General features: G+C 43.0%; 1 protein-coding gene across 1 annotated transcript; it reads right to left on the reverse strand.

Moving 5' to 3' along the window:
• Positions 1–1937: 1937 nt before the first annotated feature.
• LOC120025910 (procathepsin L-like) lies at positions 1938–5149 on the reverse strand. Its single transcript, XM_038970628.1, has 7 exons — positions 5021–5149; positions 4724–4846; positions 3773–3925; positions 3277–3501; positions 2830–2995; positions 2415–2532; positions 1938–2183 (listed from the first exon to the last, which is right to left on the reverse strand). The coding sequence occupies exons 1-7, from the start codon at positions 5147–5149 to the stop codon at positions 2084–2086; spliced, it is 1014 nt and encodes a 337-aa protein (XP_038826556.1). The 3' UTR covers positions 1938–2083.
• Between the last annotated feature and the right edge of the window lie 6677 nt (positions 5150–11826).

Below are 11826 nucleotides of genomic sequence, written 5' to 3' on the forward strand. Positions count from 1 at the left end.
TGGTGTTTTGTATGATTCCCAATTAGAGGCAGCTTGTAATCGTTGTCTCTAATTGGGGATCATATTTAAGTAGATATTTTTCCCACCTGTGTTTGTGGGATGTTATTTTGTGTTTGTGCACCACGTAGTCACGTTCCGTTGTTCGTTTATTTGATTTATTGTTTTTGGCTTATGTTTCACTTTGGAATAAATATGTGGAACTCAATATCTGCTGCACCTTGGTCCCGTTCTTATGACAGCTGTGACAGAATATCCCACCAACAACAGACCAAGCAGTGTGAAAATGAGGTAAGGAAGTTTTGGACTTGGGAGGACATGAGAGGACACGAGACCCTTCCTTGGCGGGAGTCGCCAAGGAGCATGGAAGGACAGCGATGACACCGGGGACCACAGCCACAGAAACCCGGTCCGGAGCTTCCTGCGACGGTTCCCGGTCCGGAAAATCCGGCGACGGTTCCCGGTCCGGAACCTCCGGCGACACGGTTCCCGGTCCGGAACCTCCGGCGACACGGTTCCCGGTCCGGAACCTCCGGCGACACGGTTCCCGGTCCGGAACCTCCAGCTACAGTCAACTGAAACAGCTTTTAGCAAAAACCTATTTGTCAAGCAAGAATGTCGCTAGGACTGTCTTGGAGTGGTCTGAGTGGCGAGGGGAAGGGCACCAAAGAGTAGCTCAATTCACCAGAGATGAAGGGCCTAATGGGGAGGAATATGTATTCTAACCTGAAAACGAGCTGTTATTGGAAGAGGTTTGGAACTGGTCTGTTAACTGATACTGCAACTCCTCATGCAAAACCTGCTGATTAAAACATCCTGTGTTGATTGTATTTTCAACCAGCAGCTATTGGGAAATAACAGCTGAAAGGATTTTATACAGAATTTTGACTGCACTTGCCCTTTAACAAGGTATGCCATTACTCATGGCCTCTCTGGAAGGTTTGTAGAAAATAGTAAAAGATGGTGTAGCGGTCTTAAGGACAATATAGGAAATGCAATGGGTGTGAAAATGTTTTAAAAAAAACATTTCTGCCTCAAAGCATGTTTTGGTCAAACAAAGGATTTGGTTGGCTTGCCACTTTGTATACAAAAGATTTAACTTTTGTGGGTGCACATGAAGACTATTGAAAGACTGTCAAAATTCAACGTGAAAACAAATAACTTATACCAATCGGTCTGTATTGGCTTTTATTCATAAGGCCTAGGCATAAAATAAGCCTTGGTAAAGCTTGTCTGAGCCAGAACTGCCAATTGGAGGGGGAATCTTGTTTCTGTAGGGTGAAGCAGCTTGATATACAAGTACACCCCCCAAAAAAAAAAAAAAAAATCAAAATTCCTGACCTGCCAGTGTTGTGATTAGTCTAATGATTTCACCTGCCATCTGTTGTCAAATGGGAAAGCGGTTTTGGCTGTGTTATGTAGTGGCTATAGGGTCAAGATACCCTGTCATTTCCTGGTGACCAAAATTCACTGGTAGCTCAATTTCATTTTGTGAAAATTAAACAAGCACTGAAGTGTAGGGAATCACTGTACCATCCAAAAATATACATATCACTGAAATAGTATAACAAAATAAATAGTTCAAGTGTCTCAAGCAGGAGTGTCATGTTACAGGGAAATGGGATGCAGGGGAGATTTGTTTTGAACACAGCCTAGTGCTGTTGCAATGTAACTAGCTTCCACATGACATGTTTGTGTTTGAGAGTCAGCCTTCACTGACGGTCATAATAGCTGCTAGATAGTGCCAACATTCAAAAATTAGCGCTACATCATAGGAAAACGTAGGCGATTAGTACAACAAAATATATTTTTTTAAAGTTTATTTTGTTCATCTGTACAAAACAGGTGTAAAAGCAGAACTAGGAATGTACACAGGTAACATTCACTTGACACAACAGGCATACACACAAAATAAAGTATAAAATAAATTCCCTAAATGTGGTTCTTTAAAACCCAAGCAGCAGGTTCTCATGCACCTTTCACAGATTTAGTTAAGGCAGCACTGTAATCATGACCCTTTATCCAGAACTTTCAAACGTTTCTAAAACTAAGGTCTAGTGTACTAGAACCGCCAGGTTCTAGAACACTAGACCAGTGGGTAGCTGGCTGCCGTGGCGATGCCACAGTGGTTCTTCCTGTCTTTGGCCATGTAGATGTAGCCTTTGTCTCCCCATTTCTCGCTCCAGCTGAGGAAGAGACAAAACATGTTAGTCCCACAGTTCTAGTTAGTAGGAAATTATAGATTCACTGCTGCTTTAGAGAAATGTATGACTTAGACCATAGTATCAGGACAACACCAACACTGTATTCAAATAAAGGCAATGTAGAGATGCATATTCCCCGATGAGGAAATCAACCAATCCCGTAGTGGTGACGTAACAAACAAAAACATCCTAGGAAGATACGATGTACTGTACCTGTTCTTGACAATCCAGAATTTATTGCCATCTACATCCTCTCCTTCAAAACCATATCCCACCACCAGAACTCCATGGCCGAGCTCCTCACTGCTGCACTCCTTCTCATAGTAGATGCCTACAGGGAGAAGACATAGTTCAATTAGTGGGCTAAGATGCTGGGTTTACCTAAGTATGTAAAACCACCTGATCTCAAAGCTAAAGGTAGTTAGGTAGCGTGTAGCTCTTTACTAGAGGGCAAAACTGAAATATTGGTAACAATTTACTTCAGATGATACCATTTGTAAATCTTAGCTACAGTGTGAAAAGGACAGACCAGAACAGCTCACTGCTACCCAAAAATAGTAGGTAGGGAATCCAATCCTTCCAAATATTCTAACACATAATTTAAGTTGCACCGCTAACTGCTACTCACCAGACTTGTAGAACTGGAAGGAGTCGTGGCTGGCATCGATGGCGACAGAGACGGGGCCGACAGACGCCACAGCACTCATCAGAGTGTGCTCCTTGCCACTGGGGATATCCACAAAGCCGGTTTCATTGACAGCACTGAACTCTGGTCGGTAGTGGCAAAGGGCATCCTGAGTTACCAGATAAGACCAACGGCCATGATTAGTAAAAAACACTCCAATTATTCAAGCAAGTCAGTCATCCTTGGAGACATAAATCCCACTAATGAAGTGGAAATTGTAATTTATTTCTCAAAGTTGTAAGTCATTCCAAAATAACAACCATAGGAGTTGGTTCTACAGGAAACTGCATGATCTGGGACCAGGCTAAAAGAACAGGGCCTTACTTTTAATAAATGCATCTTCATACGCCATTACATTTGAATTCAGACTAATAGAACACAGGGCCTTACCTTGCCCACATAGGGGTAGGACGCCTCTGTGTCCAGGCCACCGTTGTCCTTCACATACTGGAACGCCCGGTCCATGAGACCGCCATCACAGCCCTCGTTGCCCTGGGGTCTGGAGCAGTCCACCAGGTTCTGTTTACTCAGAGACACCAGATTGCCAGTCTTCCTGAATAGCTGGCCCTCTATGGCCCCGGTGGCACTGAACGCCCAGCAAGACCCACATGAGCCCTGGGGGAAAAATTGTTAAACATATTGTTAGTATTTCATGTCAGAGCACACTGACATGTGCATATTAAGCCAGTGTATGTAAGTAATAACTATGTGAAAAACCATTGGCATACGCAATTTTACACATACTGTAAATTACAGGCATGTCATAGGTAAGCATGCAAACAAGCCAGACATTTCCCTGGATGTAAGAACTCAGGAAAGTCTGCATTAAGTGACACAGCAGTGTGTGTGGATATGAGTCATGACTCATGAGTGATTCAGGTCTCACCTGGTCCATGACGGGATTGACGTAGCCCTTCTCTCTCCAGTCCACAGCTTCAGGGGCCTGCAGGTAACTGGGTTCCATGAACAGAGAGCCCTTGTACTTCCTCTCAGTTGTCTGCTTGTAGCCGTTCATGAGCTGCCCAAACTCTTCGTTGGTCTAGGGAGGAAGGAATCCAGAAAAACATGTTGAAATGTAATGTCTCCCTGGCCAGATGTGTTTTGTAATTTACTATCTGAATGTAACATGTAGGTCTAATGTCTTAGTACTGTTTTTTTTTAAAGTTACACATTGAAACAGAAACATGGTGCGTTAAAAAAAATATTTCTGTTCCCTTCTCAGGATCACTGTTCTGTTCTGTCAGAACCTGATAGTGGAAGAAACCTAACCTGTGAGTGAATACATTCCTGCTTTAGTTGTCAACGCTGACACCTGTGTCGGTTTTCAAAGTGCCTGTGAAATATTTAATACTGTAGGTGCTGTAGCCAATGCAGGGGCGGCAGGTAGCCTAGTGGTTACAGTGTTGGGCCAGTAACCGAAAGGTTGCTAGATCAAATCCCCGAGCTGACAAGGTAAAAATATGTCGTTCTACCCCTGAACAAGGCAGTTAGCCTCAGAACAGTGGGTTGTCATTGTAAATAAGAATTTGTTCTTAACTGACTTGCCTAATTAAATAAAGGCGAAATTAAAATAATGTCAATACAAAAAGATTCAGCATGGGACAAGACTTCTGAAATGTACCTCCTGCTCCACCCTTAAAATGCCTCAGCAACAGAGCTTGACTTGGGCAGGAGCTCACCACAATTGATATTGGCACCTCAAACATTCTACTGCTTGAGTTCCTGCACCTCAGAATATTAGCTCAAAGTACCACGGATTTCCTGCACCTTAATATAAACAGTACTGGCACCCATTTAGTCCAAGTCAAGCACTGCTCAGCAAGGTGATTCTTCTTACCATGTCACCAAAGTGGTTCATGCCCAGACGGTAGGAGTGTCTTCCCATAGAGTGTTCCAGGTTGTGCATCTCAATCTTCTTCAGGTTCTTCTCCCAAACCATCCTCCTCCAGCCCTCCTCGCTCTAACAATGAGTGAAAAACAGTCAGAAGATACACAATCCATGCAATAATGTTATACTGAGTTAATTGTAATTTACAGCTACAAGTATGCAAATGAACCAATTAGAGCCACTCGTTGGGAGATACTGAGGGGTTCCTATGAGGATGTGCTCCTCCACTTGTGCTTAAACACCCACATCATGGTAGTTCTTGCTGTGCCAGTTCTTCCACAAGTGCCAGTGGCCCTCCAACTGAGAGTCAAACATAGGGGCTGCATACACAGCACTCATACAGAGCACCAACACTGCCAAGTAGAGCGACGTCATGGTCAAACTGAAGGGAGAGAGCAGAGCAATCAGTCAGCCTCGTATTCAGTGTAAAGAATATATACACATTATAACAAATGTTGAAATTGAAACAATATAGCTTCAACATTATAGTCACTACCAGAAAAAAGAGGCTGGACAGCACCTCCTACTGGAGAGTTGATCTACAGCTATCCATTTGGTCTCCCATCCAGGGTTTTAACCAAGGCCAGCTTAGCTTTGACATGTCACTGACTACTACCAATGTGGTACAGTGAGAAGTCTTTTAACTTCAGATTCACTGTTTGCTAGCAGAGTCAGTCCAAAGGATAGGTTTAACAGAAACAATGAAATGTCACCCTACATATCAATGACACTTCAGGCATATATAGGATTTGTGAAGGCATCAGCAGCTATTGTTTCAAGTCAACCCAGAGGTCAACTAAAAATACACACCTAGAGTTTCAAGCTTTGGTTGATTTCAAAAGTAACATTAAATTAAGTCATATGTTGGATTCAAATCTCCCTCAACAAATATCTAGGTGAAATAATAGGACTAAATCAAACTTCAGACCTATTCTTTAACTTTTGGTTGAGCTGTGAATCGAACATCATTAATACGATATCCACCGAGATATTCAAGGGAATGTTTGGTAACAGGCGGCAGCAATAACATCAGAAACTGTATCCTAACGCTGTTAGGCATTTTTGTATCAATCGAAGAGCAAATACCCCTGGTAAACGTCCATAACCTAAGAAGACCAACCTAACACTGTACAAACATAATAGACCTAGCGCAATACTTACTTTTTCCCGTCAATTTGCAGTAACAGTCTGTTGATATATGCTGTTGTGTAGACAATCCCTACTAAACACAACACTTCATACAGCCAGCTATTTATCTTGATAGTAAGGGAGGCTTGTGATTGGCTAAAAGGACCTCGATATCACACAGTGTATCTTGGGATTGGCTGAAATAAGAATTAAAAATCTCAGGTCCCGCCCCCGAGTAAATATCCAGGCATGTGATTCCTGCTCAAGTGACCGTCTTATCCTTCAGCTGAACATGATGAAACATCTTTAGAAGTTGATTAGATTACTGGGAAACAAAGGGTACAATTATACATTGTAACGTCGAATCAGTTTCCCTTAACATTCTTTCATATTCGGTTACTTTGTAACAGTTCTCTCATCATGTGCCGGCGCCTAGGAGATGAGAGCATGACACGCTGCTGCTCATACAGCAATGACAAAAAAATTACCAGTTAAAAAAGGCAAGACATGTTCACTGCACAAGAATGACATGAATCATTCTTTGACTCAGCAGTAGGTTACTTACCTGATACACATCTCCGTGTTAGTTTGGGGTTTTAGGCTGGGTTTCAAATCAAATCAAATTTTATTTGTCACATACACATGGTTAGCAGATGTTAATGCGAGTGTAGCGAAATGCTTGTGTTTCTAGTTCCGACAATGCAGTAATAAAACACGAAGCGAAGCGGCCATATCTGTCGGCGCCGGAAGTATAAGCACTTTGTGACAACTGCTGATGTAAAAAGGGCTTGAAAATACATTTTAATTAGGGAACTGGGCATATTTTTTTTACTCAAAAAAACTACATTAGGACTGAAAATACAGGTATAAAATTAAATAATCAATAGGTTGATGTCCTTACTTTATAAGTACAAAAATGGATGTAGCAACTGCAGATTGCCCCTGTAATGCTAAAAAATACATGAGATTGTCTGCATTCTTTAAACTGATTAATTATTGTGTGATAGCCTGCTGTGTCAAGACAGCATTCTAATTTGCTTGTAAATAATCATTCCAATTTCATTTGAAATGGGGAGGTGTCTTACAAGCTGTTCAGGGGTTTTCTACCTCTTCTGCACATTCTCTTTTCGTTTTCCTTTTAAACTTCGATCATATTGTTTTGTATTTTTTGGAGCTCATACAGATTAAATGGCAAAGCATTTATGTACCTATTTCAATTATTAAACCCACTAGATTAAAACCCACAGAAACACACTAATCAACACATTGTGTCTGATCAATACCTATTGTGTAATGTTGCTTTTTCCTTGTCAGTGATAGGAAATACTGCCTGTCAACCAAACACAATCACACAGGAAGAAGGGGAGGGATGGATTCTCTTCTTGTGCAGCTGCTGAATCTACATGTAGATATCTAGTTACTGATAGGACTACTTGATTGGTATTGGTATTGGTGTGTCTACAGAAACACAGGGAAATCACACACATTCCTAAGGAGTTTCTCTCTCTAAATACAATCAGTATAGATTTCATTATCCCAATTACAGTGCTTTGCAGTATAATGCAGTCAAGAAGTAGTGTTGATTGATTACATCGGAACTAATCTCATTCCCAGACACTTACCCCCAAATGCGTAAAAAGTCTGGTGGACCAACGCCTCAAACTTTGCCTTCGTTAGCCAATACAGAAACACTCGGCCTACCTACTTCCTACCCATCATCACTACAACAAATTATCACTCTGAGAATTGTGGAATTACCTGTAGTGGGGTGTTCAGGTCAAGTTTCTCTCATCCACCAAGAAACCCCAGTCACTGTTTACCTATTTCTATATTTACTCTGACAACTGAGCTGTGTCAGATTGCAAGATGGCACCGTGATGGCAAGATGGCACCGACAGAGATGGTCGCCTTGCTTCAAGTCCTTAGGAAACTATGCAGAAGTTCGTTTTTTTATGTATTATTTCTTACATTGTTAGCCCCGAAAATCTTAAGTGCTATTCGATACAGCCGGGAATAACTATTGGATATGAGCGACACCAACATACCAACATCACGACCAGGAATACAACTTTCCCGAAGCGGATCCTTTGTTCGGACCGCCACCTTGGACATTGGATCTTATCCCAGAGGCCGATCCAAAACAACGTCATCGCCGCAGGAGAGGCAGACAGAGCGGCCTCCTGGTCAGACTTAGAAGGCGAGCACACCATCCACCGCTTCCGAGCATATTACTTGCCATTGTCCAGTCTCCAGACAACAAGGTGGATGAAATTAGGGCACGAGTTGCCTTCCAGAGAGACATCAGATATTGTAACATTCTCTGTTTCACGGAAACATGGCTCACTCGGGATATGTTGTCAAAGTCAGTACAACCACCGGGTTTCTTCATGCGTCGTGCCGACAGAAACAAACATCTCTCTTGTAAGAAGAAGGGTGGGGGAGTATGCCTCATGATTAACGACTCATGGTGTAATCATAACATAATATAGGAACTCAAGTCGTTTTGTTCACGTGACCTTGAATTCCTTACAATCAAATGCCGACCGCATTATCTCCGAAGAGAAATCTCTCTTCAATTATAGTCACAGCCGTGTATATCCCCGCCAAAGCAGATACCTCGGCGGCCCAGAAAGAACTTCACTGGACTCTATGTAAACTGGAAACCATATATCCTGAGGCTGCATTTATTGTAGCTGGGGATTTTAACAAAGCTAATTTGAGAACAAGGCTACCTAAAGTCTACCAGCACATTGATTGTAGTACCCGCTCGAGCAAAACACTGGACCACTGCTACTCTAACTTCCGCGATGCATACAAGGCCCTCCCCCGCCCTCCCTTCGGCAAATCGGACCATGACTCCATCTTGTTGCTCCCCTCCTATAGGCAGAAAGTAAAACAGGAAGTGCCCGTGCTTAGGTCTATCCAACACTGGTCTGACCAATTGGATTCTACGCTTCAAGATTGCTTCGGTCACGTGGACTGGGCTATGTCCCGGGTAGCCTCAGACAATCACATCAACGTATACGCTGACTCGGTGAGTGAGTTTATTAGGAAGTGCATTGGAGATGTTGTACCCACTGTGACTATTAAAACCTTCCCTAACCAGAAACTGTGGATTGATGGCAGCATTCGCTCAAAACTGAAAGCGCGAACCACCGCATTTAATCATGGCAAGGCGACTGGAAACAAACAGTGTATTTATTCCCTCAGCAAGGCAATCATACAAGAAAAGTGTCAGTGTAGAGACAAAGTAGATTCGCAATTCAACGGCTCAAACATGAGACATATGTGCCAAGGTCTACAGACATTAACGGATAGCAAAAAGAAAACCAGCCCCGTCGCGGACATCAACGTCTTGCTCCCAGACAAATTAAACAACTTCTTTGTGCGCTTTGAGGACAATACAGTACCACCGACACGGCCCTCTTCCAAAGACTGTGGGCTCTTCTTCTCTGTGGCCTACATGAGTAAAACATTTAAACGTGTTAACCCTCGCAAGGCTGCAGGACCAGACGGCAACCCTAGCCGCGTCTTCAGAGCATTCGCAGACCAGCTGGCTGGTGTGTTTACGGACATATTCAATCAATCTCTATCCATATCTGCTGTCTCCACATGCTTCAAGATGGCAACCATTGTTCCTGTTCCCAAGAAAGCTAAGGTAACTGAACTAAATGACTATCGCCCCGCAGCACTCACTTCCGTCATCATGAAGTGCTTTGAGACTAATCAAGGATCATAATACCTCCACCCTACCTGATACCCTAAACCCACTCCAATTTACTTACCGCCCCAATGGGTTCACAGACGATGCAATCGGCATCACACTGCACACTGCCCTATCCCATCTGGACACCTTAGCCAAGTACATTTAAACTCAGTTTTTCACAATTCCTGACATTTAATCCAAGTAAAAATTCCCTGTTTTAGGTCAGTTAGGATCACCACTTTATTTTTAGAATGTGAAATGTCAGAATAATGGTAGAGAGAATTATTTATTTCAGCTTTTATTTCTTTCATCACATTCCCAGTGGGTCAGAAATTTACATACACTCAATTAGTATTTGGTAGCATTGCCTTTAAATTGTTTAACTTGGGTCAAACGTTTTGGGTAGCCTTCTACAAGCTTCCCACAATAAGTTGGGTGAATTTTGGCCCATTCCTCCTGACAGAGCTGGTGTAACTGGGTCAGGTTTGTAGGCCTCCTTGCTCGCACATGATTTTCAGTTCTGCCCACAAATTTTCTATAGGATTGAGGTCAGGGCTTTGTGATGGCCACTCCAACACCTTGACTTTGTTGCCCTTAAGCCATTTTGCCACAACTTTGGAAGTATGCTTGGGGTCATTGTCCATTTGGAAGACCCATTTGCGACCAAGCTTTAACTTCCTGACTGATGTCTTGAGATGTTGCTTCAATATATCCACATAATTTTCCTGCCCCATGATGCCATCTATTTTGTGAAGTGCACCAGTCCCTCCTGCAGCAAAGCACTAACAACATGATGTTGTCACCCCCATGCTTCACGGTTGGGATGGTGTTTGTCGACTTGCAAGCCTCCCCCTTTTTCCTCCAAACATAGCGATGGTCATTATGGCCAAACAGTTCTATTTTTGTTTCATCAGACCAGAGGACATTTCTCCAAAAAGTACGACCTTTGTCCCCATGTGCAGTTGCAAACCGTAGTCGGTCTTTTTTATGGTGGTTTTAGAGCAGTGACTTCTTCCTTGCTGAGCAGCCTTTCAGGTTATGTCGATATAGGACTCGTTTAACTGTGGATATAAATACTTTTGTACCTGTTTCCTCCAGCATCTTCACAAGGTTCTTTGCTGTTGTTCTGGGATTTATTTGCACTTTTCGCACCAAAGTGCGTTCATCTCTAGGAGACAGAACGTGTCTCCTTCCTTAGCGGTATGATGGCTGCGTGGTCCCATGGTGTTTATACTTGCGTACTATTGTTTGTACAGATGAACGTGGTACCTTCAGGCGTTTGGAAATTGCTCCCAAGGATGAACCAGACTTGTGGAGGTCTACAATGTTTTTTCTGAGGTCTTGGCTGATTTCTTCATGATGTGAAGCAAAGAGGCATTGAGGTTGAAGGTAGGCCTTGAAATACATCCACAGGTACACCTTCAATTGACTCAAATGATGTCAATTAGCCTATCGGAAGCTTCTAAAGCCATGACATAATTTTATGGAATTATCCAAGCTGTTTAAAGGCACAGTCAACTTTAGTGTATGTAAACTTCTAACCCACTGGAATTGTGATACAGTGAATTATAAGGGAAATAATCTGTCTGTAAACAATTGTTGGAAAAATTACTTGTGTCATGCACAAAGTAGATGTCCTAACCGACTTGCCAAAACAAATTAACAAGACATTTGTGGAGTGGTTGAATAACACGTTTTAATGACTCCAACCTAAGTGTATGTAAACTTCCGACTTCAACTGCATGCAAGAATGCTGTTCATTGACAACAGCTCAGCATTCAACACCACAGTACCCTCCAAACTCATCATTTTAAGCTTGAGACCCCCGGTCTCGACCTCGCCCTGTAAACCGGGGTCCTGGACTTTCTTATGGTCCGCGCCAAGGTGGTGAAGGTAGGAAACAACATCTCCACCCCGCTGATCCTCAACACTGGGGCACCACAAGGGTGCGTTCTCAGCCTTCTCCTGTACTCCCTGTTTACCCATGACTGCGTGGCCATGCACGCCTCCAACTCAATCATCAAGTTTGCAGACAACACTACAGCAGTAGGCTTGATTACCAACAACAACTAGACAGCCTACAGGGAGGAGGTGAGGGCACTCAGAGCGTGGTGTCAGGAGAGCAACCTCTCACTAAACGTCAACAAAACAAAGAAGATGATCGTGGACTTCAGGAAACAGCAGAGAGATCACCCACCTATCCACATCTACGGGACAG

The sequence above is a fragment of the Salvelinus namaycush genome, chromosome 31 (assembly GCF_016432855.1).
Source record: "Salvelinus namaycush isolate Seneca chromosome 31, SaNama_1.0, whole genome shotgun sequence".
Taxonomy (NCBI): domain Eukaryota; kingdom Metazoa; phylum Chordata; class Actinopteri; order Salmoniformes; family Salmonidae; genus Salvelinus; species Salvelinus namaycush.